Source organism: Corticium candelabrum, chromosome 9 (assembly GCF_963422355.1).
Source record: "Corticium candelabrum chromosome 9, ooCorCand1.1, whole genome shotgun sequence".
Taxonomy (NCBI): domain Eukaryota; kingdom Metazoa; phylum Porifera; class Homoscleromorpha; order Homosclerophorida; family Plakinidae; genus Corticium; species Corticium candelabrum.
The window spans coordinates 382,985-407,038 of record NC_085093.1 but is presented as its reverse complement, the minus strand read 5'-3'; the positions used below and the strand labels follow the sequence as shown (position 1 = coordinate 407,038).

General features: G+C 40.5%; 6 protein-coding genes across 8 annotated transcripts; 5 read left to right on the top strand and 1 right to left on the bottom strand.

The window, feature by feature from the left end:
* On the top strand, positions 1–3,479 carry LOC134184291 (activating signal cointegrator 1-like). The gene is made up of 11 exons (XM_062651943.1): positions 1–87; positions 155–803; positions 942–1,042; positions 1,101–1,306; positions 1,372–1,514; positions 1,576–1,702; positions 1,769–1,826; positions 2,045–2,166; positions 2,231–2,328; positions 3,153–3,249; positions 3,321–3,479. The coding sequence occupies exons 1-11, from the start codon at positions 11–13 to the stop codon at positions 3,374–3,376; spliced, it is 1,734 nt and encodes a 577-aa protein (XP_062507927.1). The 5' UTR covers positions 1–10; the 3' UTR covers positions 3,377–3,479.
* Positions 3,480–3,581: 102 nt separating this feature from the next.
* On the top strand, positions 3,582–7,254 carry LOC134184826 (testis-expressed protein 47-like). Its single transcript, XM_062652581.1, has 10 exons — positions 3,582–3,710; positions 3,775–3,847; positions 5,299–5,402; positions 6,156–6,217; positions 6,333–6,375; positions 6,489–6,590; positions 6,694–6,753; positions 6,822–6,885; positions 6,956–7,051; positions 7,113–7,254. The coding sequence occupies exons 1-10, from the start codon at positions 3,609–3,611 to the stop codon at positions 7,157–7,159; spliced, it is 753 nt and encodes a 250-aa protein (XP_062508565.1). The 5' UTR covers positions 3,582–3,608; the 3' UTR covers positions 7,160–7,254.
* A 50-nt stretch (positions 7,255–7,304) lies between these two features.
* LOC134184827 (UBA-like domain-containing protein 1) lies at positions 7,305–8,268 on the top strand. Its single transcript, XM_062652582.1, has 3 exons — positions 7,305–7,424; positions 7,506–7,562; positions 7,726–8,268. Exons 1-3 carry the CDS (start codon positions 7,317–7,319, stop codon positions 7,939–7,941), a joined length of 381 nt encoding a protein of 126 aa, XP_062508566.1. The 5' UTR covers positions 7,305–7,316; the 3' UTR covers positions 7,942–8,268.
* A 1,765-nt stretch (positions 8,269–10,033) lies between these two features.
* On the top strand, positions 10,034–13,282 carry LOC134184824 (forkhead box protein J1-like). Its single transcript, XM_062652577.1, has 2 exons — positions 10,034–12,071; positions 12,220–13,282. Exons 1-2 carry the CDS (start codon positions 11,586–11,588, stop codon positions 13,096–13,098), a joined length of 1,365 nt encoding a protein of 454 aa, XP_062508561.1. The 5' UTR covers positions 10,034–11,585; the 3' UTR covers positions 13,099–13,282.
* Positions 13,283–13,386: 104 nt separating this feature from the next.
* Positions 13,387–17,666, bottom strand: LOC134184823 (WW domain-binding protein 11-like). Of its 2 annotated transcripts, none has more exons than XM_062652575.1 (13): positions 17,561–17,666; positions 17,394–17,505; positions 17,284–17,315; positions 16,851–16,944; positions 15,995–16,092; positions 15,879–15,916; positions 15,759–15,820; positions 15,673–15,689; positions 15,573–15,615; positions 15,447–15,507; positions 14,904–15,384; positions 13,952–14,102; positions 13,387–13,844 (listed from the first exon to the last, which is right to left on the bottom strand). In XM_062652575.1, exons 2-13 carry the CDS (start codon positions 17,455–17,457, stop codon positions 13,507–13,509), a joined length of 1,479 nt encoding a protein of 492 aa, XP_062508559.1. In that variant the 5' UTR covers positions 17,458–17,505; positions 17,561–17,666; the 3' UTR covers positions 13,387–13,506. The 2 variants fall into 2 exon arrangements, with proteins under 2 accessions (XP_062508559.1, XP_062508560.1); XM_062652576.1 differs by having other exon boundaries at positions 17,394–17,492; positions 17,561–17,651.
* On the top strand, positions 17,652–23,922 carry LOC134184825 (guanine nucleotide-binding protein G(o) subunit alpha-like). 2 transcript variants are annotated; one of them, XM_062652579.1, is made up of 10 exons: positions 17,652–17,878; positions 17,937–18,028; positions 18,162–18,254; positions 22,079–22,239; positions 22,301–22,429; positions 22,484–22,532; positions 22,996–23,076; positions 23,131–23,202; positions 23,274–23,361; positions 23,531–23,922. In XM_062652579.1, exons 1-10 carry the CDS (start codon positions 17,755–17,757, stop codon positions 23,719–23,721), a joined length of 1,080 nt encoding a protein of 359 aa, XP_062508563.1. In that variant the 5' UTR covers positions 17,652–17,754; the 3' UTR covers positions 23,722–23,922. The 2 variants fall into 2 exon arrangements, with proteins under 2 accessions (XP_062508563.1, XP_062508564.1); XM_062652580.1 differs by having other exon boundaries at positions 17,813–17,873.
* Positions 23,923–24,054: the final 132 nt, after the last annotated feature.

The following is a 24,054-nucleotide window of genomic DNA, read 5'->3' as shown; positions in this document are numbered from 1 at the left end:
TCTGAAAATTATGTGTGATGACTGGCTCTGTACGAAGTTGGCCCAATATCTTAACTGCAATGCACACGACTTCAAAGAGACGGCAAGGTTATTTGTACATTTGAAATCACAATCACACGCACATCGATATCCCTACTGTCGTATCTACCTGCAGTTACATTCTTACCATGGAAACGGCTAAAGATGTCGAGGAGTATCTTGCGACCTTGTTGGGTGAAAGCAGCAGGGCACGTGCTCTAATCAAAGATTTTCTTGTCATGTGGAAACCTCCGAATAGGAAGCTGGATGCATATGGCGGCTCATCCGGATTGTCTGCTGAAGTGTATGTTAAGCCCAAACTAGAAAATGTGACGTATATGCAGGGAAAAGCGCAGAAGAGAATGGAACAACAAGAAAGATCAGATTTGTCTCTGAATTCTAAAGCGACTAATGATTCGAAAATTGTGAAGTCGAAGCAACATAATCAAGTATGGTTGTCTGGTCAGAATCAAAGTGTGGGTGCTTCTAGTAACAAGAAACGGTCAAAGTTTGTATCCATTACTAGTCCCGATGATGTCAGTCGCCATTCTGTACGGCTGCCCGGGCGTCATACCTGTGACTGTCAGGCCCAGCAACACAGTTTAGTGAACAACTGTGTATCTTGTGGGAGGGTGGTGTGTGAGCAGGAAGGTGCGGGACCGTGTACCTTTTGTGGCACTTTGGTGTGCTCGCCGGCCGATCAGGAGCTAATCAAGAGTAATTCTAACAAAGGGAACAAACTACTGGAGAAATTGATGAAAGTGGACCAGCATACAGCATTAACAGTATGTGTGGCTGATGCCTTATGATTTTCTTTATTTTCTGTTTGTCTGTTTTTTGTGTGCTTGTTTGTCAATGTTTGTTAGAAGAATATGAAAAGGGATGATTGTGATCAAGCTTGTTATTGTTGTTGTACGTATTAGTCTAAGGAGAGAGTAACGAGAACACAATTACGAAATGATGAACCTGGTGTTGAAAAGGCTGTACATCATCGAGATAAACTGTTGGACTTTGATCGAACGAGGTAATGAACTGGCAATGCAAATTTATTATATTCAGAGTCTTATAAGCTTTAAATCCAGTGAGAGGCGCACGTGTGTGATTGATGATGAAATGGACTACTTTGCTACTGACACCAATCAGTGGTTGTCAAAGGAAGAAAGAGAGGCACTGAGAAAGCGGGAAAACGAACTTCGGGAGTTGAGACATGGCATGAGGCGAAGCCAAGTGGTAACATTGGACTTTGCTGGACGAAGAGTGATTAATGAACAAGATGCAGCTGTTAACTGTTAGTATACTAAGTATTGTGTTTGTTGGTGTCACAATTGATAATTATTGATTGATGCACTGTAGCAATGTATGACGCAAAACAGGCAGAACTTGTGCAAACCAAGAAACAGACATCTGATAGATCAGAAAAGGCAAAGCAGAAAGTTAAAGAGTCTTCTCTTGAGAACGAGCTTGTCAACCCTACAATATCTATGCCTCGTCCAACTGTACAGTGTTTCATACAACCTTGTTTGACAATGGTAATTTTGATTGTAAAACTATGTGAAGTTTCAGTCACCAAACGTGGAAAAGAAAAGCAAACCTTCTACAGTCAGTGGAAAGAATCGAAGGGATAATATGGTAAGAGTCAATTTAAGAATCCAAGACAAAGAACTGCAGGAAATGAGAGACGAAGGTCGAGACAAATTGCAGTCTTTTATGTTAGTTGTAGCCATTGTGAGTTGATGTTTTCTTCTGGAAGGGCTGTGTCTAAGCATGCATCAACCGTGGGCATCTCTCTTAGTCTTTGGAGTTAAAATGTAAGGCAATCACATGTGGGCTTGAAACAAGGACATAACAAGGAGAAGACAATGGTTGGACAGGCAGACAGACAGACAGGCAAGCAGGCAGACAGACGGACAATTGGTATTTTACTCGAGGGCGCATCTGTAGCCCCTGCCAATACAGCCTACCATAACTGCAGCACAGCTTTAAAAGAAAACCACCAGATACGATTGCATGCTCTCTTGTGGACTAGACACGAGGGCCGTTCATGGTACACTGCACACAGAGGACGACTTTGGATAGCTGCCACCGCTAAAGTTCCATCACCAGAAGACATAGACATGATTGAAAATGAGTACAGAGCTTACTATCGAGGTTGCACATTTGATGTACTCGAGTATTACATGTCACAAATAATTGCATAATTTGTGTATTGCAGATGAAAACATTTTGTTTCCGGATTCGTATCCATCAAGTTGTTTACTTGGTTGTGTCGATGTTGTTGACTGTTTGTCTGAAGAAGACTATCGTAAAAAGGTAATCATTATTGTATGCATATGCCATTTGGAATGTGTACGTAACCCAGACCATTGAGACTGTGAGGACAGGGCCGGCGGAGCCCTCCAGATGCTGGGTGGGCCAGCCTTTGCTTGGCTAGGCTCCTCCCACTTGACAACTTTTGACTAAAGCCGTAGAGCTAGGGTGGAGCCTGGCTAAAGACAGCATTACTAGAGGGTAGTCTAACTAGTAGTAGTATTGTATGCATACTCTGAGAATATTTAATCATTTATTGAACTGCACACAAAAAATTGTCATCTGTTAGAGACTGAAAAGACCAAAAATTGACTTGCGTTGGTGATTAGCACTAATGAACTCATTTCCGATTTCTAAAAGATTTATCTTATCTAGTCGGTCACTATGTACATGCAGTACCATCAGACTGTTTAGGCGGCGTTGGCTCATTGTACACCTCAAGTACATCTTCAGTCTTCTGAAAGAAATGGTTCGTGATGTCTCTCTATGGCAACAGTAAGCGCGCATCAAGACGAGTGACTGGGTTTGCGAGGCATGTTGTGCCCATCCCACACTTCCTGCTGTAAACTTTCGAATTATGGTTGGTTTGTCTCATCTGTAGAGATGAACAATAACTAATTTATTTAATCACCTACACTATTTTCGGAAGTTTTCGTCAAACGCATGTTGGTGAAAGTTCCATTTTTGAACGATGGGTGGACCATGGCCCACCTGGCCCACCCTGCTCCGCCAGCCTTGAGGATCGAAGTTGTGCAGCAAGCCGTCTTGGTGTGATATACATGTTTTAGTTTCATATTTTTAATATTTTTTCTTTGTTATAACTACAGTTTTCTTACGGTGAATCAGCGTCTCCATATATGTTTGTGTGTGAGAATCCAAAGCAGCTAGTCGTTCGATTGCCAGTTAAAGGACAACACAAGATTTGTAAGCATTTGCATGTTGGACTGTTTAGCTTATACTTGTTTATACTCTACTAATATTTTTGTGTGTGTCAGGGCGTCTTGAAAAACAGGTCCACATGGCTGCAAAACTAGGAGTTCGACTGAGATAACTGTCAAGTTAATTAACTTAAATACAAGAAATACGAATTAGGTTACTGTTATTGATATCTGATATTATTTAGTGACAAGAGTTCTATTTGTTGATTTACTGCATTGTGTGTTGCTGCATTACGTACGAATGCACTGCAATCACGTTAGTTTACAGGTAACAAATTGCAAATCACGTGATTTGTCACTTAGATACAAGTAGGCCCGGATACACGTAGACATTGTTGTGTTGGCATGAGCCAGTCTCGAACCGCTTCTGTTCCTGTAGAGTTGGCAGGAGGTGGACGCTTGTCGCTCTTTGATGCTATCTCAGAACGCAACAGGGCTTTGAACAAGGTAACTAAATTGTTCAGTGTGTGATCGACAATGTAACCGATTTTCTTGTATTCTTTGCTTTCAGAAATCGTTAGTTCACAGACTTGTTTACGTAGGACGTCTCTCTGAAACACTTTTGGACAAGAGAGACTTGGGAGGTAGGCGTGGTGAACTGTGAATACAAATGTACTGAATTGAAAATTTTAGGTGTTATCTAACTTTATGAAATATGAAACTTGCAATGTAATTAAATTTACTGAGCAGAATGTGAGTTACTTACAAAATATTGCTAGTAAATTAAGTTAATTAAATTATGAAAAGTTTGGTGAGCTGTTTGCAAAACAAAGTTCCTGTTATATTTGAAAGCTCAGTATTGGAGGATCAACTGAGGGTTTCATGCACATGCACACCAACTCAGTTAATTATTACAGCTACAAGCTTGGCTCAGAAAGGAATTTTCATGGTTAGTTGATCGATCTGGTGTGTTCTGATGCTTGTGCTTTTTCTAGTTCTTTATTTGGAAACACCTGTTTGTTTGTCTACATCAAACTGCTGCTATTTCTATTATGGCATGATACCGAGCAGTTTTTAGTGTTTTTATCATTAATTAATTAATAAATTCAGGTATTTTAGCAACATGCATGTTCAACTAAAGTGCTACTGAAATTTCTTATCTACTTATTTATTAAATATCTTGTTTGAGAAATAATTAGAATTGTAATATGTAGAGATCTTCTTTTTAAATGTGCAGGTGTAGACTAAACAAACTTTTCAATGGACTATTGGCACTGCATGGCCACTATGCTATAGGAATATGAGAATAGAGTGTGTACGTGGGTTGTATAGCAATGATAAGTAATGAGAAGCAATACTTAGTATAGTAGGTGACACTTTGCTGACTTCACATTTGCTGATATACATGTGATCCTATATAAATGGATACCAATGTGATGCTTTTCAATGCATGAAGCTGATGCAAGCTTGGCTTCTATCCTGTTATGTAAACTGTCTAGAGTGCCAAGATCCTATGATATGCACGCTTACATGACTCACTTTTAGTTTGTGCCCTAAAATTTATTTACAACATCTGGTGATCATATAGGTACGTGCACAAAGTAACACGATACATATTTGTTTGAATACACGTCTAACATTATGTAATTTAGTTATAACAGGGGCTGTGTGTTAGTTGAAATGGCAGATTTTTATTTGTTTATATTGACATGTTGGATTTCCAAAACTAAGTTTCTAATAAGTAGTTTTGTAGATATTCTAATGACAGTGAATGCTGTACCAGTCGAATTACACTAATGACATTTTGCCATCTGTATAATGTTGTGTTAGTCAATGTTCTACATAATTAATGTGCGTGCATGAGCACTCAAACAATTACCTAAGATTAAAGTTGATACTGCTGTGCAGCTTGTGTTTACAATGAAAGTGCCATAGGGATAGTTAGAGGTAGTTTTAATTTATTGCGTTTAAGCATTGCTGAAACTTCTTATTATTTTATTCAAAATCAAGTTGTAACAGTTGTTGTTGTACATGTAAGGAATATTTTATGGACAATGCAAGAGTCTTCATGTTCATCTTAGTTTGTACTCGTTAGGTTACTGTGAAAAACTGTGCAAGCATTGCCAGCAGCAATTCTCGGGTGAAGGAGCTTCAGGAATTTTGCTTATTTATTCATCCTATTATGTGCACCTTGTTGAGGTATGCCTAGCTTTGGTTGGTGTTTATGATTGACCTGTGGAACTATGCATTCAATTATCCCAAACACAGGGGCTACTGTTACAATCTGTCTATAGTTTGTACTTTTTCTTGCTGCATACATAATGAGAGAAATTGAAAATTAGAGTTAACTATAACAGCCTGTTCTAAGGTTGAAAGTCGAAGATTTTCTGTTTATTTCTTTGCTACGACAGCCAGGAAAATCTACACAATCTTGATGTGGACATGTAAATATTACATGAGTCCTGGATAAAGCTAGATAGAATTTGTAATCTGGGCGGCCACAATGTAGACTTGAAGTTTTTAATTTGTTAAGATATTATGTTACTGTTACTATGACAATATTGCATGACTCAGCTGCTGTTTCATCTCTACTTGTTTCTTCTGTATATAACCTTTCTGTATGCATGAAAATGTATAGCATGCAGGCAGAGAGACCACCTTCTTAGTATTGATGTCTGACCTTTTGACCTTGATTATACATCCATGTTGTAATGCAGCCTAGCAGGCATATACAGATTAGTAGTTTGATTCGACAAGACTGTCTATTTTTAGCAATGTCATTAGTATGTATCATTTCAAATTAAATGTTATGTACTGCTAACCATAACAGGTGTCAATTTGTACATGTATGGTGCTGAAGACGATGAGGTTCTAGTAGTCACACCGCACTTTTGAGTTTCAAATTTTTTGTGTTTACATTTCTTGAAATAGCACTGTGTCATTCCCTTTTAGTCATCAGGAGAGATACTTCATGCCATTGTTGATGACTTAGAGTCAAGTGAAAGCAAGAAAAGGTAGGCGATACAAATGGTTTGTGCCTTGGTTTAGATTAATTTGGCATGTTTCAACATGAGTGTGGCTGACATTGCTGGTGTAATGATGAGTCTGTGCTTTTTTATTGTTCTAAAGAGGCCTTACGAAGCAATCCAAGATACTGAACTTGGCTAGTGATGTATCTTTAATTGATTTACCTCGTGGCAGTGGTTGGAAGAAGCCAGAGCTCTTTATGAAAGAATTAAAATATTTGGATGCCTTGTACCAAGTCATACCTTGACTAATTACTAGATACCTGTTCGACTGTTTGGTCAGTGGAGTTACAGAGTCCTGACGTTGCCTCAGAGCACTCGACCGGACGAATACGATCCGACCGAGTCTCTGGATCAGGTGGTGAGTTACCTGCATGTATTTCAGTGCTCTGACATGGTTGTTATGGTGGTCATGGTGTTATAATGGTGTACATCACATTAATTTTTTAATTAATTAATTGCAGGTTGGTCAGTGTTTGAGACAGCTGCTCCAAGTGGGCAACTACCTAAACAAGATACCGAAAGTATTATATTCATGTAGCACTTTAATGGTGTTGGATTGATCAAAGTCTTTTCGGCTGTTTGTTTTCAGAGCGAATTCAGGAGCGCAATGGATTCATTGCCCGAAAGGGTTCCCGATCTTATTATTCCACCAGGTCTCATGTACCTCGTCAACAACCTGCTGTGATTCTAATGCAGATTTATATTGTAAATGTTCATCTCTAGATATCTTAGAGTATCTGATACAAAGCTCTAAACTTTGTTCGCCGACAAGATACAAGTATGTGTACAGAAATCCGTGTAAAGTGGTTTTAGACAATGGTATTCATTGATCATATGATCTGTCTGACTCCTCTTCATTTTTTGTTGTGCTTATCTGTAGAACTGGTCTGGCCGCTTCCTGTGCGTCTCTTTCCCTACACCATATAGAAGTTGCAAACTCGTTCATCAGTTTACGATTTCATTTTTAGAAAATAAGGGCAGTCGACGTGTAAGCATAGTGAAAAAATAGTTACGAATATGATTCAATAGGATGTGACGTAACGTCTCATGTTTCATTGCGCATGCTTGCTTGTTGTAAACAAAGATGGACGCACTGAGAGAGAACGTGATGATCAACCAACTAAGCCACGTCGCTGGCTGTTCGTTAGAAGAGTCGAGGCAGCTTCTTGTTGCTGCCAACTGGCAATTCGAGGTGACCACACGCCGTGCTGAGCTGCTAGACGCATGCCCCAAGGCAGGAAGTTAGTTAGCGTTCACTTTCGTCTTCTTTTAGGCTGCGTTGAGTCTGTTCCTACAAGAAGAGTCAATACCTAGAAGAGGCAGAGGAACGGTAAGTCGTGTGTTGGGTTGGGCTGCGTGAGGGAGTTGGCAGTGAGTCGACAGTGAGTCGAGTCATGACAGACACAACGGTCTCCCTGACTACCGTACTGGCACTAGACACTAGAATTATTCAACCGTTGGCTTTATGTTGCTGTACTAAAATGTACTCGTAGATGACAGTACCAGCTAATACTCCCGAAACTCCGCCCTGTTTCCCAGAAGCTTTGATGGCATTTGCGAAACTGAGAGCGGGAGAGACAATGAGCAGCAGTTCTCATGCTCACCAAACTACAGCTGGCAGTACGTCTGCGGCGGCTGGAGGTTCTAGTAGTCAGAACGAGTCTCGTCCGAAGCGCTGTCAAGCAAGATCGACTGTCACCAACTACTAGAAGATTTGTGAGCGATGAGCCAGTGGCCGAGCACGGATATTGTACAGCTACGTGTAGGGAAGGGCTGACGGTAGATAGCCGTGTTGATATTTTTGCATCTCTTCTGTTGCCTGCAGTAAACAGGTATGAACGGGCATACATATATGGTAGGTGCAGATTATGTACATGGTTCACTACTTGTAGTTTCTATCTTGGGCAGAAAGTGTGTATTCTAGTTAGACAGAAAGTCTGCATATGAAAACAGTGTGTCTCTGAATTATACATCTCTTCATACTCTATTAATTAACTAATTGAATACAGAAGTTTATGCTGAGAGCTAAATGTTATACAATACAAGTACTTTAGAAATTATATCTAAAGCCTGAAGAGATTATCTGTGAAATTTTTAGTTTTTTTGTGGCATTGTCTAGGAAATTCATTTTATTAGCCACTACATAGGAGAGCGCTAACTTCATTAGTAAGCGTTTTCCAAATTTGAAATAATGCTCTAACTTTGCAGTTCTGTTATTGATCACAAGCACTGTTTGTTTTGGGTTGTTGTTTTTAAATTTGCCTTTACTTGAAGTTTGATTATCTGAAAAGTAGACCATGGAAAGGCAAACTAGTAAATTAGCCTGAGTATTTGAAAGTAAAGGCCTGTCCACACTGGCAACTGGATAGTGATCCACCCGCAACGCTGTCCACACTTGCAACTGGATCGCAATCCGTCCGATCCACATCGCGAGGTGGTTTTGATCGCGATCCGATGGTTGAATGCAATTAGAAATAGTGGGTGTTACCTTCACGTACGCTACGCCTGTAGTCGGAACATCTAACACTCCTCACTTGTCTTTTGTTCTCGCTCACCTTACGTCCCTGTATCAGTGCTTTCCATATGCAAAAAAAGCCACACATACACATCGGTCATCAGTCACGTGATATTGAAAATGAGGCAGAGGTATCGTTTTCAAAGTGCAGTGTGGACGCTTGCTATCCCCATCGGATTGCGATCCATTCTGGTCTAGTGTGGACAGGCCTAAAATTCTGCTTAATTAACATAGTATCATATACTCTGTTGTATCTCACGAGGTAAATCTTGTTTTCGGTTGTGCAGCATGCAGCATATATTCTAATTAGGTGAAGAGTGAATCAGCTATGAAATTGAAATGGCAACTGGATCAGGATCTGACTGTGAACGTCGTGTCCACACCTAATCCACTTTTGTTTGAGGCAATCGTGATCTGATCACATGAAATCCAGTCCACGTTGAGAGATGGATTCAATACACATTGAGTGCGATCGGTTGAATCCAATTATGAAAATAGTGGGCATTGCTTACATGTGCGTTATGAGTGTAGTTGGAACATCTAATAATCTCACTCTTCTTTGTTTCTCGCTCAATTTCAATTGCCTTATGTCGCTGTATCAGTGCTTTCCGCAAGCAAAGAACCCACACACACATTGGCCATCAGTCATGTGATACCAACAAAAAGAGGCATATATTGCAGTGTGGGCACTTGCTATCTCAATTGGATTGCGATCCATTTATTTCTGGTTTAGTGTGGACATGGCTTTAATGTTTTCAGTTGTGGAGGCTATGACAAATGTGTGTGCACTTATTGAGGGACTTTTGCTCAGTTTCCCCCTAGTTTTCTGAGCTGAAATTGATGTTTGTGTGTAATACATATACTGATGGAATCATTTGGAGTCAATCATAGACTAGGACATTCTGATGTTAATTAAGATGTCAGTAGTCAGTTATTGCTGCCTCTTATCTACCTATTACTTTAGTGGTTCTGTTTCATCTGGATTTCCTGTAGTTGTAGTGACCGGTTGGATGATGTCAGCTGACTAATCCTTGATTCAGTTATTGTAGAGATATTCTATTGTGTGAGGCATCTACTGTCTTGTGGCTAGGTGATTTCATTCTTTGGCAATGAAACGCATACATTAATTAAGATATCTCATGAGGTAATGCCCTTGCTGTATTTAAATGGTTATTGGGAATCATCATAATCACATTTTGAACAAAACCTTGCATTCTATGAACCTTCATGTAGGTGGTGTGCATATGTCACAGTACACAATAGGCATGAGTACATCTACAGTCATCTGTACCTATTGACTGTACTTGCTATGCTTGCTATAATTCTCTTTCTTCTATCTACTTACGCAACAGGCTTGATCTCCAGGTTAGCAGAATTAGGGTGAAAGAGGAAGAATCTAAAAACAAGTGAAATGTGACTTAAAAAGGAATTAGTATTACTGATCTGTCTTGTGTAGTTGATTCGTTGATAAGGAAGAAAGGGTGTATGTCTTTTATTTGGCAGTTGAAACATATAGCTGATATTTCGTTTCTTCAGTTGACATTATCCTGGAAAAAATGGAATCTAGGGAAGGTATTTGAAGTGTCAGATGTCATCAAACTTACCTGTTGAGTTTTCTTATTTTGTTTATATGGATTGTTCTCATTTGTCATTAATTATAGTAGTATTTTTATTTATTTAATTAACGTCAACCCATCTTCAAGTGGGGAAGCAATGGTACACTATGTACTAGAACTAGACATTGGGCAATGGTACAGTATACATACTACTAGACACATTGGGCAAAGGTGAACTAGTAGACATATTGATGATGTATGTATGGTTTATATATACCAGGTGTTCAACAACCACTTTGGCATAGCTTTAGTATTTATCGTTGTCTCACAAAACCAATACTAAGTGGTAGAGTTCAGATGCAAATAGAGAAAGCCACGACAATTAGTTGGATGTTCTTTTTGACACTAATTGCTACTTTCATCTACGTTTATTTTTATCTAGCGAGGAGTATAGGGTGTAGCCTGATCACAAGTTTTATTTCAGAAGGGTTGGGTATCAACGAGGTTAGACTATTCATTACTTCTCACATCTTGTAATTGCGCTACAAGGATGGGTTTTTCACTGGTCATGTTCCGAAAGTATGTCTGGATTCGTGACTGGATCCAGCTGGATCAAAGTGGAAAACTGTCGAAGCACTGGTACAGCAATTTGTTTGCGTTATGAATATGGAATACTTGTGTAAGGCGTGACTGACGACCGAGTGCAGTTGACGTTTGGTCATCGGCGCGTTCTATGACGCGCACGTGCTTTCTGCCACTTCACGGTTTCCTTGTTGTACCCATTGCCATGATTACACGAGTCGAGTGTTGACTCTAACTTGTCTCGCCCTATTTCTGGCACGCAAATTCTAAAGCGAACTGCGAGAAGGTGTCGATGCGTGGTCGTATTTGGTCGCTACGTGCTAAATTCTAGGCCGGCCCACGTCGCACCTCGACCAATTACAAATTCGGATTGAAATATAATTGTTCTCGCGTCGACTAGAGAACGTTGCGTGACGTAATATGATACACACGTAGTAACCGATAAGAAGGCGCTTGTTGTTTATGCATGTCGGTGCGTCAAGCGTGGGCACGGCAGGGTTAAAAAGGAGGCGGAGACACCGTGGGCAATAGACTGCACTCGGTAATTTGGAGTGTTTTCTTTATGTGCATGTGTTTATCCGACAATTCATGAGCTAATATCGGAGTGCTAGTCGCAGTGGGTCATTTGAAGACGGAGCATCGAATTGAGCAGAGTACTAATATTTAGTGTCTAGGAAGGTGATATAGCACTTCTTCTGCAATGGCCTCTGTACGACGACGAAACTCGTCCGACGAGTTTGCCAGTTCGCCCGACAGCGAACGTTGGACTCTGAGCGACAGCGACAGCGAATCGACTGTGGACGAAATGATGGACGACAGTCTGACTAGTCTACAGTGGCTACAAAACATGCAGTTTCACTTAGACGTGAGTGAAAACACTCTCGACGGCTGTGAGGACAAGACAGGAGAATCACAACAGCTACCAGGCTGTGCTGCCACGGCTGTACAAGTCAACGCAAACACGCCCACCACCGGCACGACGACCATTACAGGACAAAACGGCTCTGGCCGCAATGAAGACGTCGACTACAGGACGAATGCGCATCTCAAGCCGCCTTACTCGTATGCGACACTGATCTGCATGGCCATGAAAGCGACCAACCAGACGAAGATAACATTGAGTTGCATATACAAATGGATCATGGAAAATTTCATGTATTACCGCAAAGCGGACCCTGGCTGGCAGGTCAGTGTAGTGACTCTTGTTTCGTCATTTCGTACTCTTTGCAATAGAATGCGTTATTAGCTTAGCCGATGCCAGCAGGTCTTATCTATGTAAAACGACCATTCGCAAACTAGCTAAACGTGTACTAATTCCAGATTTGGTTTGATAGAATTCGATCAGGCACAACCTGTCACTCAACAAATGCTTCATCAAGGTCGCAAGGACGAAAGACGATCCAGGAAAAGGCGGATACTGGAAGATCAATCCCGACTACGAGGACTCGTTCGAGAACGGCGTCTTCAAGCGCAGACGCCACAGCAGCGGTGTCAAATCGACAAGCAGCAGTGATCACGCTGCATCACCTAAGAGCGCGTCTCGTAAGACGTCACGAAGTTGTCGAGACCGCGAGAGGAATGCGAGGTGTGGCTTTGGGACATCCCCACACGGTAAATTCGCGTCTTCCAAACGAAAGGTCGCCGCTAACGGTGCGGTCGACGTCAAACGTGTTAGAGAGGAGGAAGTCGTAATGGACGGTGCAGACATCGAGGACGCGATTGGTGTTCTAAAGGGAGAGCTAAGCTGGTCATCTATTCTTGAACTGCCCACCTCGTGTACTGGTCTGACGGAGCACGTGCCACCACTTGACACGCCTATAATGGATAGCGAAATGTCAGTTTTTCCCAGCATGTCTTTAGCCTCATCTCTTCCTGTAGAGCGATTTCAATCCTCTTGTGGAAGTCCCATCACGACGTTCACACCTCCGGCATCTGTGAGTTCAGTCGACGGCTGCGACCAGCCCACCTTTGACATACCTGTCAAATTGGAGCCGGTCGACTGCGACAGTCTCACTTGCACTGTCTTTCTACCAACGAGTCTGCCGCCATCTCCGTCTCCTTTCGAGCATCCATGGGCCGAACAGCGAACTGCGACGCCGTTCGATTTCGATAAGATGCTGAGAGGGTCGCAAATGCAAGCAGTTCAAGTACCGCAAGGTCTGCCCTCATTTGACGCTTGCGGTTGGAACGTCTTATATCAACATTGCTGTTAGACTACTTCATCCTATGCATAGTACAGATCTAAGTATTTATTATAAGCCTTGAGGGGCTCTTGCACCTTTCAGTGGAAATTAGTGAACCGGTAGTCTGGTTTGATTGGAGATGTAAAGTTGGAAACCTGATTAGTGTATATGTGTGTGTGTATATAAATAAATGGTATCCTATTTACATGCTCAATATGAACACGTTGCTTGCTGTTACCTGTACCACTATCCAGATGCAACTTGATCTGTATCAGTAATCAGTCCCTATGGACAAAGAAATAGCTTACACAGTAGGAGTCTGGTCACTATTTTTTTATTTTTAGGGATTCCTTAATTAAGCAGCCCTGTGTAGCACAAACTACATGACACAAATAAGAATGACGGAAGTTACTCCTACAGGACTTGCATGTACCCATGTTACATAAGTCCTTCCATTTCCTTCATAAATTGAGTATAAGCATCATCTTTGGTAACGGAACTGACTGCTGCCTTTTGTCCTTCTCCAGTCTTCATCGGTCGAATAGGCATGGCCTTCGGCCTCGGCTTTGACAGTCTCGGTTGATCTCTTCTAATTCTTAGAGATGTAGGCATAAATTTTGTAACCTCTGCTTGAGTGTTCCTTAGTTGAGGTTCAGCAGATATTGTCGCACCATCTTTTCCACCAGAATCATACGATGAAGATCCAGTCAGAACTGGCGGTGCACTCAGCACAGCACTCGGTTGAGATGTATGTATAGGTTGTTGTGCTGTTACTCCTGAAAACACATTTTTATTTTAGTTGAGAAAACTACAAATGTACGTACAGTTGTCAAACACATAAACTTCAAACACAGAGAATAACATATTATCTGTCTCTAATTACCTGGGGGAGGTGGAGGTGGTTGGATACCTCGACCGAATGATGGTGGCATTGGTGGTGGTATTCCCATATGTGGTAGGTGAGGTGGTGGTTGACCAGGCATGAATTGCAGTGGTCCAGGAGGGGGAGGAGGAGGAGGAGGAAACATATCTCTCTGCAAGACCAATGTAGTAACGATAACACAGCATATTGGAAAGTTAAAAGTAAAGCCAATACCAAATGTACCCTGTAATAATTCTTTGAAGTAGCTTCTAATGCTATAAAATAAGTATGTGCAGGCAACTCTCCTCATGTGGTCACCAAATTCTATTACATCAAGGGAAACGAGGAGAATCAAGTTACTGAGTTTTACAGTTATTAGAATCCCTAGACACACTAATGTGATTGAATAGCCTGATTTACTAGTGGTGGCGACTGAATTCTGTACCAGTTCAAGAGGTCATAGAGTTAGGTAACCACAAAGTCTTTCCTGTAAAATCGATCTACTCCTTACCAGTCTACATTACCCAAAAAAACAGATTCCTCCTACATACAGCTGACTCCACATAATTGACATCACCAATTGGCAATGAAGTAATAAGACAACAGTCAGACAAGTTGCCTTTTCATGCCAAAGCATTAATCAATTATGACAGACAGAAACCACACATACAACTCATGTAGTCTTCCTTTACTGTTTACATCACAGAGTAGACTAGTTGTAGAATTACTAGAAATGCAGAGTCATGATTTAACAACAAGAACAACACACATGACAATGACATGGAAGAGAATATCAGTAGACAAGAAAGCAATCGTTTGTATGAATACATCACACAGTCACTGTCTTCGTAACTATCATAACCCACTTACTCAATACATATAATGCATGCATGTTCATTTGGGAAAGAGGGGGAAGACAAAGATATTGAACCGAGCTAGACAAACTATTCATACAAAGATATTGGAGACTGACCGGAGGTGGAGGTCTGAACTGTAGTGGCATGACTGGTGGATTAGAGATGACACTAGGAGGCAACATTGGTGGGTATGGCATTGTCGATTGGAAATGCTGTGCCATTGGTAGAGCTGGAGTAGGTTGTATATCTGTAGGAGTTCCGGTCTTTACTGCCTCGAGTTTATCTGGACCACTGGCATTGGTAGTGACCTCTGAGGTAGTTGGTGTCTTTGATGTTTCATTCTCATCGGGAGCAAACCGTACTGACCTCTTCGGTTGAGGCTCTCCACTCTTCTCTTCCTCTTCATCACTGCTGTTTCCGCTATCACTACCACTTGACGACTGGGAATCATATTCATGACTTTGCTGCTTCAAGATTCCTTTTGGAGTATGGTCACTGTCTGGTAGTTCTGGCTGAAGGGAATCGGGAATTCTTCTAGCTCTCTCTGGGATAGGTCCTGGAGGTGGACCTGGTGGAGTCAGACCAGCTGGTAAAGGCCTAGATTGACTTCATGATATCACTATTCCATAAATCACTAAAATTGATGTGTGTGTGCTCACTCAGGTTTGTGTTCTTCAGGAAGCGGAATATCACTGGGAGCTAGTGTTGTCCCAGGAGTTTCTACACACCAACAAAAGCAATGAATTAAATAAGCATGACCCCATTAAACAACATGTCGTGTGTACCAGGAGGAAGTGGAATATCAGGCAAACAGATCGCTTCTAATTCCTAAGCAAGAAAACAATCCAATATGTTGCACAGGATGTTGCATAAGACGAACCTCACCTGCTGACCTGTGGAGCCTACATAGTACAATGACAAATACATTAACTTAGACATCACCAGAAGAATATTTTGAAAAGGCGACTCACCATATGGTTTAAAAACCTCTTCTCGTAACTTTCTCCGTTTGTTTTCAGAGTCTTCATATAATCTGTCACAGGGATCATACTGTTGGTACATCACAGAAATGCTACTCTCATTGAGCTAACTTCTTTGCTTCGACATATTGATGTCTATCATTCTTCTCCTGTGATAGAAATCATCAAGAAATTCAGTGTTCACTCATAAGCACTCGAAAGTGCATTCGGATAACACAATGACATACATAGAATTTCAAGATTTTTAACAATGTGTCAGACGTCCGTTTCTTTTTTTCTTTGACCGCCTTCTCATTAGACACCTCTGACTCTCTGAGACCAAGCTCTGCAACAGTATCACATAACAATATTACACTATCACGTTTAGCTATATGAAAATAGCAAACAACACCTGGCAACAGCATAAACTCACAACAATACCTTACAAGAGACCTCCCCACACAAACATTATTACAGCCATTCTAAGCTAACACACACCCAGCAAGAACACACAAACCTAATGAAGCATATATACTTGTCTCATGATGGGATATTGTTGTTTCGGGAAGCTGATCTGGCTATTGAAGAATGTGATGATACCAAACAACATGAAGCCAGTGGTATACTATAGGTGAGCAGTTCTGAGATCAATCATCACAGCATCACTGTACGTGCAATCAAAACTCTCAATTCTATACTTCCACAGGTCTACAAAGAGTACAGTATTCCAACATTATGTCTGCAAGTGACTAAGTTCTGATTGGCATCACAATAGCACACATGACAATAGCAATGCCATAGAGAAGAAAAGTAGTTTACTACAAAATAGCTGTGGTTATGTATGTCGCAGATTAGCACTCTGAGCTAGTTTCAATTTGAACTAATCTACACAAACTTCAAGCCAACAGTATGGAGCCTCACAATTCATTAATGACGTAACCTACAAACTCAGTTTCATCACTCATTTCAAAAAATATTTACTGGCACACACACACACACACACACACACACACACACACACACACACACACACACACACACACACACACACACACACACACACACACACACACACACACACTAGATCACCAGCAAGTACAGTACCCATTTCCTCTAGTTTGTCTAGATCACTGCAAAGCTCTCTGACATTCTTGCTGCGCAGTACAGCATCTCTGACAAGCTGACGTTGCTTCTTGTTCTAAGCCATCAAGCAAAAATTACCAAAAGTCAAAAATATAACAAACGCAAAAATAAACAAATTAATAATTAATAAACAATACAAACCAATAATACAATAAATAACAAATTATTATTAAGTAATAGAAACTAATTTATTAATAATTTATTAACAATTTATTAGATAGCAGAAAGTAATAATACAATACTTTTTTAATAATTAGTAAAACTAATAACACAATAAAATTTAATTTATTAATAAGTAATACAATAAATAATAATTTATTAATATTAATTCAATACAAACAGTGACAAATAATTTCTGTACAATCATCTGCTTGCCTATAACCATATGCTACACCTTTTTCAGTTCTCTTCTTCTCGCCTCTTTCCCTGCAGATGCATTCGAGTATTAGATAGAGACGTCACAATCGTATCACTTGTCCAATTTGACGTCATTGCCAAACTTACGAGCTTGGTCGGTCGGATTCATGTACTTTCCGCTCTTCGTCGTCGCCGTCGAACGCCTCCCCATCTTCCTAGCCTACGAAATGCACGGTCCTCTAGAATCTAAGTCAAAACACTGCACAATCAATGAGACACGTGTTCCGCGCGTTTGCGTAATTCAAGCTGCCTGCCTGAAATGAATCAACGACGAGACACAGTCTTCCAGCTTCTCAACGACGTAGAAACATGCAGGTGTTCGAAATCGCGACCTCAACCTCAGAGATAGTTGACATCAATGATCTCCATATTCGGTCGATCATCAGTCGAGCCTCTGGATATTTTTCCTTTTGAAGTTCAAGTGTAACATCAGGGTTTGGCGAAGACAATGGGCTCGTGCATGAGCTTGACTCAAGACGAGCGCAAGGCGAAGGCACACTCGGAGGCCATCGATCGTGAACTGCAGCGAGGCAGAAGGGAGCAAGACCGTACAATCAAGATTCTCTTGTTAGGTAGAGCGTCTGCGATAATAGTTAGTGTCTAGTTCTGTATGTGTGCGGTGTCGTTTAGGTGCTGGCGAGTCAGGAAAGAGCACTGTTGTCAAGCAGATGAAGATTATTCACGGAGATGGCTTTACTAAGGACGAACTAGAAGGCTATCGGGTATTTTGTTGTCACTCTGTGTGTGTTTCGTCGTTGCTCGCTTTTTCGCCGTCTTTGTGACGAATGTAATGACTGCAGCTGGGAGGGTCCTGAGATGATAATCACCTGCTTCAGCGGCTTTTTTTGCCTGCAGATGACCATCAGTGACAATTTGTTGAGCTCAATGAAGGTAGTGTTGAACGGTATGGGCACACTGAGAATCTCGATCGGAAATTCGAGCAATAAGGTGAGTTTTCCCGTACAAGGTGGGGTGACATAGACAACATTTCTGTAGCATTTACGAGTTAGTTAAATGAAGGTGTGTGGTTAATGGTGCGGTGCAGGTAGTTGTAGAATGGTGTTTCTAGTTGTTTTGTGAGGTTTGCCTGCAACTTTGTATTAGAGTAGGCTTGATGAGAAGGGATAGGCAGGTGTTGGTAGCACATTCTGAGGATAGGCTGGGTAGATGGTGATAATTCAGTCTCTTGTCTGATGTAGGTATAGGTGTTGACTGAGTGGTGTCTTCCTAACTCTAGTCTTCTGCCAATCTTCGAGCAGTGTCCTTAATGCTATTTATTGAATGATTTCTTAACAGATTTTGTTTAAAAAATGCAGACTTCAAGACTTGCCTTTACGAATTGCAACATTTGGCATTAGATTGTGTAGTTTTTGTTTAATTAATTAAGTCACATAAGTGTTAGTTTACACACTTTATTAACCGTGGCAGTTCCATGTTATCTATTTTGTGGACAGTGCATCATACTTTGAACTGTAACCAAACTCTAGATCTTCAACAAAACGTCGTATTAATGTAGATTTTACATTGATATTTTAATTGTTTGTAGTATGTTTCTAGTTTGAATATGTGGACACTTAACGTTGACAGTATTATTGACATCCATGCACAGCGAATGGCTACACCATTGATACGTCAGTTGTACTGATATTTTAGTATGCAATTTGCCATGCATTTTGAAACTTAGTTGCGACCAAAGTGTATGGGTTTGTATGCTTTTGGACTTGAATGTATTCAGGGTTTGCTTTAAACCCCAGGATGTCACCATTATAAATATAAGGAAACTGTTTAGGTAGCAAACATAACAATGACTTTCACTATTCTTTATGAAATTAGCATCGGCTATTACCAGTGGAGGTTTTGCACACCTGTGTCAGTGATGGAAGTCTTACTGATGATTATGCATTGCGCTTAAACAACTATTTATTATGATTACTTTATATTGAAACCAACGAAATAAATACAAAATACACTGGACTGTGTAGTGTTAATTAGGGAAGTAAATTTATGTGATAATCTGATTCTATTCAATATTTATGGGGAGAAGTTAGAGCAAACTGTTGTCTTAACCTGGAACATCTCTACAGACTTGCAGTTTTACTAAATGGTGCACCAAAACCAAATTTTATTCATAATTATAAATACCTTTATACATACATACTGTAAATCAATAAATGTTCGTAAACTTCTCTCATGTGTCTTGAACATGTGCGAAGAAGTGAAGAGGCATAACCAACATCCAGCTAGGTCTGCCGTCGTACCTACTGCATTCTCAATATTATGTCTCTGATTTCTTGGCTTGCAAAAGCCAATTTGTTTAGACAATGTTGTATGTGCATCCGCATGGATATTTGGGCCACAAAGTTAGTAAGCGATTTAAGTTAGTAAATTCTTGCAATTTATGAAATTAAAAAGCTTACGAAAATTTATTGATTTACAGGGTTACATTAATACATACAGTGTTAACCACACCACATTGCATGCACATATTGTACCTAGGATGCGGGCACAGTACATTAATTTAATTTTATTGATATTTACATGGTAATAATGAAGTCTTTGTGAGACACGAGGAAGCTTATTTTTATATTACAGTCACCCTACCCCTATAACGATATCTTCGTTTCACGCTAACATATCGTGATAAGGGTAATATTGTTATAAAGGTAATGCAATCTGAACCACTGTCTGTGCACAAGTTCTTACTTTAAACTATACTTAGTGACATTTAAATGTTCCAACTGTTTAGCCTAATTAATTACAGTACACTAGTCATCGATCCACTGGTCCAAGGTCGCTTGTTGATGATGAACAGAAGTAACCATTCTGTCTAATGAAGACTTGATTCCATCAGCTGCCTGCAGAAGTTCCTTGTTCTTTAGTATAGTCTAGGTTCTGAGATAGGAAAGTGGAAATGGCTTGAATATGGCAACGGGCATCTCAAACAGTGATTACAGGAGGGTCTATGTGTCTTCTGGGTCTTCTGCATCCCCCGTAGCAGCACTTGACTCCATGTTTGTTGCAATGCACATGCGCAGCTCGCGTTTTTTAAGTGCCTCGCAGTACTGTGCGCACTTTTAGCACATTAATATCAATGAATATCATTATACAACTACTACAGACGCGTTTCGTTCCAGCGGCAGAAATCGGAATAGGGGTAATATTGTTATAAAAATATCGTTATAGAGGTAAAGTTTTGTATTGTACGGTATCGGGAAATTTTGGTTTCAGCAGCTTCTATCGTAATAAAGGTAATATCGCTATAGAGGTTATCGTTATAGGGGTAGGGTGACTGTACTTTTGGTTTAGTAAAACAGTTAACAAAAATAATGTCAATTCTAAACAAATATTTACTGTTATATACTGTACATTTCATTGTTGATTTACCATATTTCTGTGCATTTAGCTGCATGCCAGTATAAACGAGGATTACCAGAAACTTGCTTGTCGGACTCTGGTAACGATACCGACATGCTGGTATAGTGAGAGGGAGTGCTGGTAATGGCGAAGAAGCAATTACACATGCGTGGTAATTCTACTGCGCACATACTGTAATTCGATTTGTTGACCTAGAGAATGCATCTCCCCCTCCCCGAAGCCCAGCTAGGAAAGAGAAAAGTCGAACAGCCAGAAGATATCAAGATGGATCTTTGTAGTGTGGCAGAAGATCATACACAATCGAATGTGCTAGCGGTACTACGCATGTATGACGAGTTTGGTGAAACAAAACGAAAGTCGTCAGGGAATGTGGAGTGTCTCGTCAGTGCGTACAGGATTAGGTTTGAACAAGCAGAAGAACATACAGGGTTGACAGATAAGGAAGAAAGGAAGACAATGAAGAAGAGGAGGATGAAGACAGAGAAATCAAGCATTGTAGGGTTGATCATATACTACATCTAGATGAGAAAAGTATACGCCTTAGTGTTTATTTATGTTAGTTCAATCAATATCTAAGAACGGATGCAGCATAGATCTATAGGTCCAGTCTATAGGGAGGGTTGGTCAAATCAACTCTCTTTCTCCAGCATGTCGGTATACCTATATCGGCACACTGGTAATCCCTGGCTTAAAGCAGCATGCAGCTAAATGCCCAGAAATAGGGTACATTTATTCACTAGATTGTCATGCACCAGCCCTTGTTGTTGTGTTGTGTATGATGGGCTGAATGTCCATCAATCACTGTGTTCTAACAACATGCATGGCAACAAAGACTTCTTAGTCTCTGCTTTAGTGATCATGATGTAGGTGCACGACTGTGGTTTTCAGAGCACTGACTGATACCATATGATATGGCAACCTAGGGAGATCGTCGGACACTAAATAGATTGTGCATTATTAGTTTATGGTTGATTGTAATATGTATGCAAACTGATGGTGGTGTGACTCTTTAAAACACATGCTCTATAACTGTATGGCACTCAGTCTTCAAGATGGAGTCAGCCACATGGAATCAGAATTTAGCAAGCGTGGTAAAGTTAGTTGCTTTTTATGGTAGGGTTGTGGACAGTAAACAGTATGAGGGATAATTAGTAGACTAACAGCTGTAGTAATAATGAGCACGACATTGTGAAGTAGTAGTCTATTCTGTACTATCAGCACCATCATGGTGTAATCAAATTTATTAAATACAGACAGAGATACACAACCAACAGCTTGAAGATTCTAAATATAGATTCAGGAATATTCAAACCTCACCGTTTTATTGGATCACTTACGATTTGCTTTGCTAGTTTCATGTTTGATTAATTAATGTGTGCATGGGCTTTGTTTTGCAGGAACATGCTGAGAGAGTTTTAGCTTCACTGGAACCGTACTATCCAGACGGTATAATGAAACCAGAGGTTGCAGAGTCACTGCGATGTCTGTGGTCAGATGGAGGTGTTCGAACGTGTGTTGCAAGAGCTCACGAATATCAGCTCAATGATTCTGCTAAATAGTACGGTGGTCATCGATGTGTAGTTGCATATGCTTGTAGTGATTGATGTCTCTTGTTGTAGTTTCTTTGATAACATGGTCAGGATATTGTCTACTAATTTTACACCTAATGTCGATGATGTTCTAAGGGCTCGTGTTCGGACGACAGGCATCATAGAGACAAACTTCAGAGTGGGAGATGTTACATACAAGTAGGGTTGACACAGAAACCGTCCAGAGCTGGGACATGTAGGTATTTGTTACAGGATGTATGATGTTGGTGGCCAGAGATCTGAAAGACGGAAGTGGATTCAGGTATGCAACTACTAGATTTCAGTTCATTTGTTATGCTGGCACACTGCCCAGCAGGTAGGTAAAAGGAAGTATGTCTAACAATGGGAGGTACCTAATTAGATGGCACAACGTGGCTGTCAGTCTGATGATTTTAGTATAATAGGGACAATGAGCTCTACTAATGAAATGAAGAAATTGAAGGACTAAAAATAGTTAATAGGTTATCATCAGTCTGCCTAAAGCCTGGTTCACAATATACCTCGCGTTGCATCGTCTGGCATCAAAGGAGGCTGTTTCAGACGTGACGCGATGCGACGTGTTGAATAGGATTTTTCCTATTCCAGCATGTCGCGTCCGAAACGGCCTCCTTTTGACACGAAACGACGCAAGGTGTATTGTGAACCAGGCTTAAGTTAGTCAAGTAATGAGTTTTCATGGCGTAGTGAAGACATGTCTAAAGTCTTGAAAAGTTTTCTGTTTGTAGTGTTTCGATGATGTGAAGGCAGTATTGTTTGTATGTGCACTGAGTGGATATGATATGACTCTGTTTGAAGATGGAGCGACAGTAAGTAGCACATACTGCAGTATTGGTGCAGTTTCTTGTATTTGTTGGCTGTAGAATCGACTTCAGGAGAGTTGGACTTTGTTTAGAGCCATTTGCAACAATCGATTTTTCATGAAAACGTCTATGGTACGTTGGCTGCTGCAGACGGATTGTGTGTGTACCTAAGTGTTGACAGGTCACTCTTGCATGGTTTGCAGATATTATTCCTGAACAAGTACGATTTATTTTGTGAGAAATTGCTGCACTCTGATCGACATCTACGGTTATACTTGCCAGCTTACACAGGCAAGACTGTTGGATTTCTACCTGCTTTGTGTCTTTGTTTATGTGCTATTGTTTGTTGTGGAACTAAAACTATCTTTTTTGTATTCAACTCAACGTTACTGTATAGTGAATTGTGTGTAGTTTAGGCTGGTAATGGTTGAGAACTGATTGACTGTTTACTTTGTTTCAGGACCTGATAGAGATGTTGATTGTGCTGCTCAGTTTATTGAGGACGAGTTTCGCAGCTTGAATCAGAACCCAAACAAAGTCTTGTATTGTCACTTCACGACAGCTACAGACACCTCAAATATTCACATCGTATTTAATGTAGTACTGGACACCATAGTGAAAGAGAACTTGGAGGCTGCTCAGCTTCTCTAATATTTATCGCATCTGTATACAGTGGTTAACTTGCACTGGCCCGCTATGGGAGGGGTGAGGATATTGACAGAGATGTTGACTTAGTTGAAGTATTTGACAGCTTGATTTTCCGGTCAGTCTATGACTCAGAATTTGGATTATTGAAAATGAAATGTAAAGAAGATACACGCACCCACACACACACTCAAACTTCTTGTCTCTGAACTGCATGGGTATACCTGTATATCACATGTTGGTGCAGTCTTACAGACAACAATATTTTTACACTGTTGCAATGATTTGTTGCATTTATAATCAACAATGATGGGTTTATTAACTAGAATCAGAATGCAG

What these genes read in the sequence shown, in the direction of transcription:
- LOC134184291 (XM_062651943.1), top strand. Translation starts at nt 11, where the DNA reads ATGTGTGATGACTGGCTCTGTACGAAGTTGGCCCAATATCTTAACTGC. An exon ending in GCAGGAAATGAGAGACGAAG is followed by an intron (nt 1,703 to 1,768) that starts GTCGAGACAAAT and finishes TTCTTCTGGAAG; the next exon opens with GGCTGTGTCTAAGCATGCAT. An exon ending in GTACAGAGCTTACTATCGAG is followed by an intron (nt 2,167 to 2,230) that starts GTTGCACATTTG and finishes TGTGTATTGCAG; the next exon opens with ATGAAAACATTTTGTTTCCG.
- LOC134184825 (XM_062652579.1), top strand. Translation starts at nt 17,755, where the DNA reads ATGGGCTCGTGCATGAGCTTGACTCAAGACGAGCGCAAGGCGAAGGCA. An exon ending in TGTTTGAAGATGGAGCGACA is followed by an intron (nt 23,077 to 23,130) that starts GTAAGTAGCACA and finishes TGTTGGCTGTAG; the next exon opens with AATCGACTTCAGGAGAGTTG. An exon ending in TTTTCATGAAAACGTCTATG is followed by an intron (nt 23,203 to 23,273) that starts GTACGTTGGCTG and finishes CATGGTTTGCAG; the next exon opens with ATATTATTCCTGAACAAGTA.
- LOC134184826 (XM_062652581.1), top strand. Translation starts at nt 3,609, where the DNA reads ATGAGCCAGTCTCGAACCGCTTCTGTTCCTGTAGAGTTGGCAGGAGGT. An exon ending in TCAAGTGAAAGCAAGAAAAG is followed by an intron (nt 6,218 to 6,332) that starts GTAGGCGATACA and finishes ATTGTTCTAAAG; the next exon opens with AGGCCTTACGAAGCAATCCA. An exon ending in CCGAGTCTCTGGATCAGGTG is followed by an intron (nt 6,591 to 6,693) that starts GTGAGTTACCTG and finishes AATTAATTGCAG; the next exon opens with GTTGGTCAGTGTTTGAGACA.
- LOC134184827 (XM_062652582.1), top strand. Translation starts at nt 7,317, where the DNA reads ATGGACGCACTGAGAGAGAACGTGATGATCAACCAACTAAGCCACGTC. An exon ending in CTGCCAACTGGCAATTCGAG is followed by an intron (nt 7,425 to 7,505) that starts GTGACCACACGC and finishes GTCTTCTTTTAG; the next exon opens with GCTGCGTTGAGTCTGTTCCT. An exon ending in CTAGAAGAGGCAGAGGAACG is followed by an intron (nt 7,563 to 7,725) that starts GTAAGTCGTGTG and finishes ATGTACTCGTAG; the next exon opens with ATGACAGTACCAGCTAATAC.
- LOC134184824 (XM_062652577.1), top strand. Translation starts at nt 11,586, where the DNA reads ATGGCCTCTGTACGACGACGAAACTCGTCCGACGAGTTTGCCAGTTCG. An exon ending in AAGCGGACCCTGGCTGGCAG is followed by an intron (nt 12,072 to 12,219) that starts GTCAGTGTAGTG and finishes TTGGTTTGATAG; the next exon opens with AATTCGATCAGGCACAACCT.
- LOC134184823 (XM_062652575.1), bottom strand. Translation starts at nt 17,457, where the DNA reads ATGGGGAGGCGTTCGACGGCGACGACGAAGAGCGGAAAGTACATGAAT. An exon ending in GAAGAAGAGAACTGAAAAAG is followed by an intron (nt 16,945 to 17,283) that starts GTGTAGCATATG and finishes TTGATGGCTTAG; the next exon opens with AACAAGAAGCAACGTCAGCT. An exon ending in CAATATGTCGAAGCAAAGAA is followed by an intron (nt 15,821 to 15,878) that starts GTTAGCTCAATG and finishes TCCCTGTGACAG; the next exon opens with ATTATATGAAGACTCTGAAA.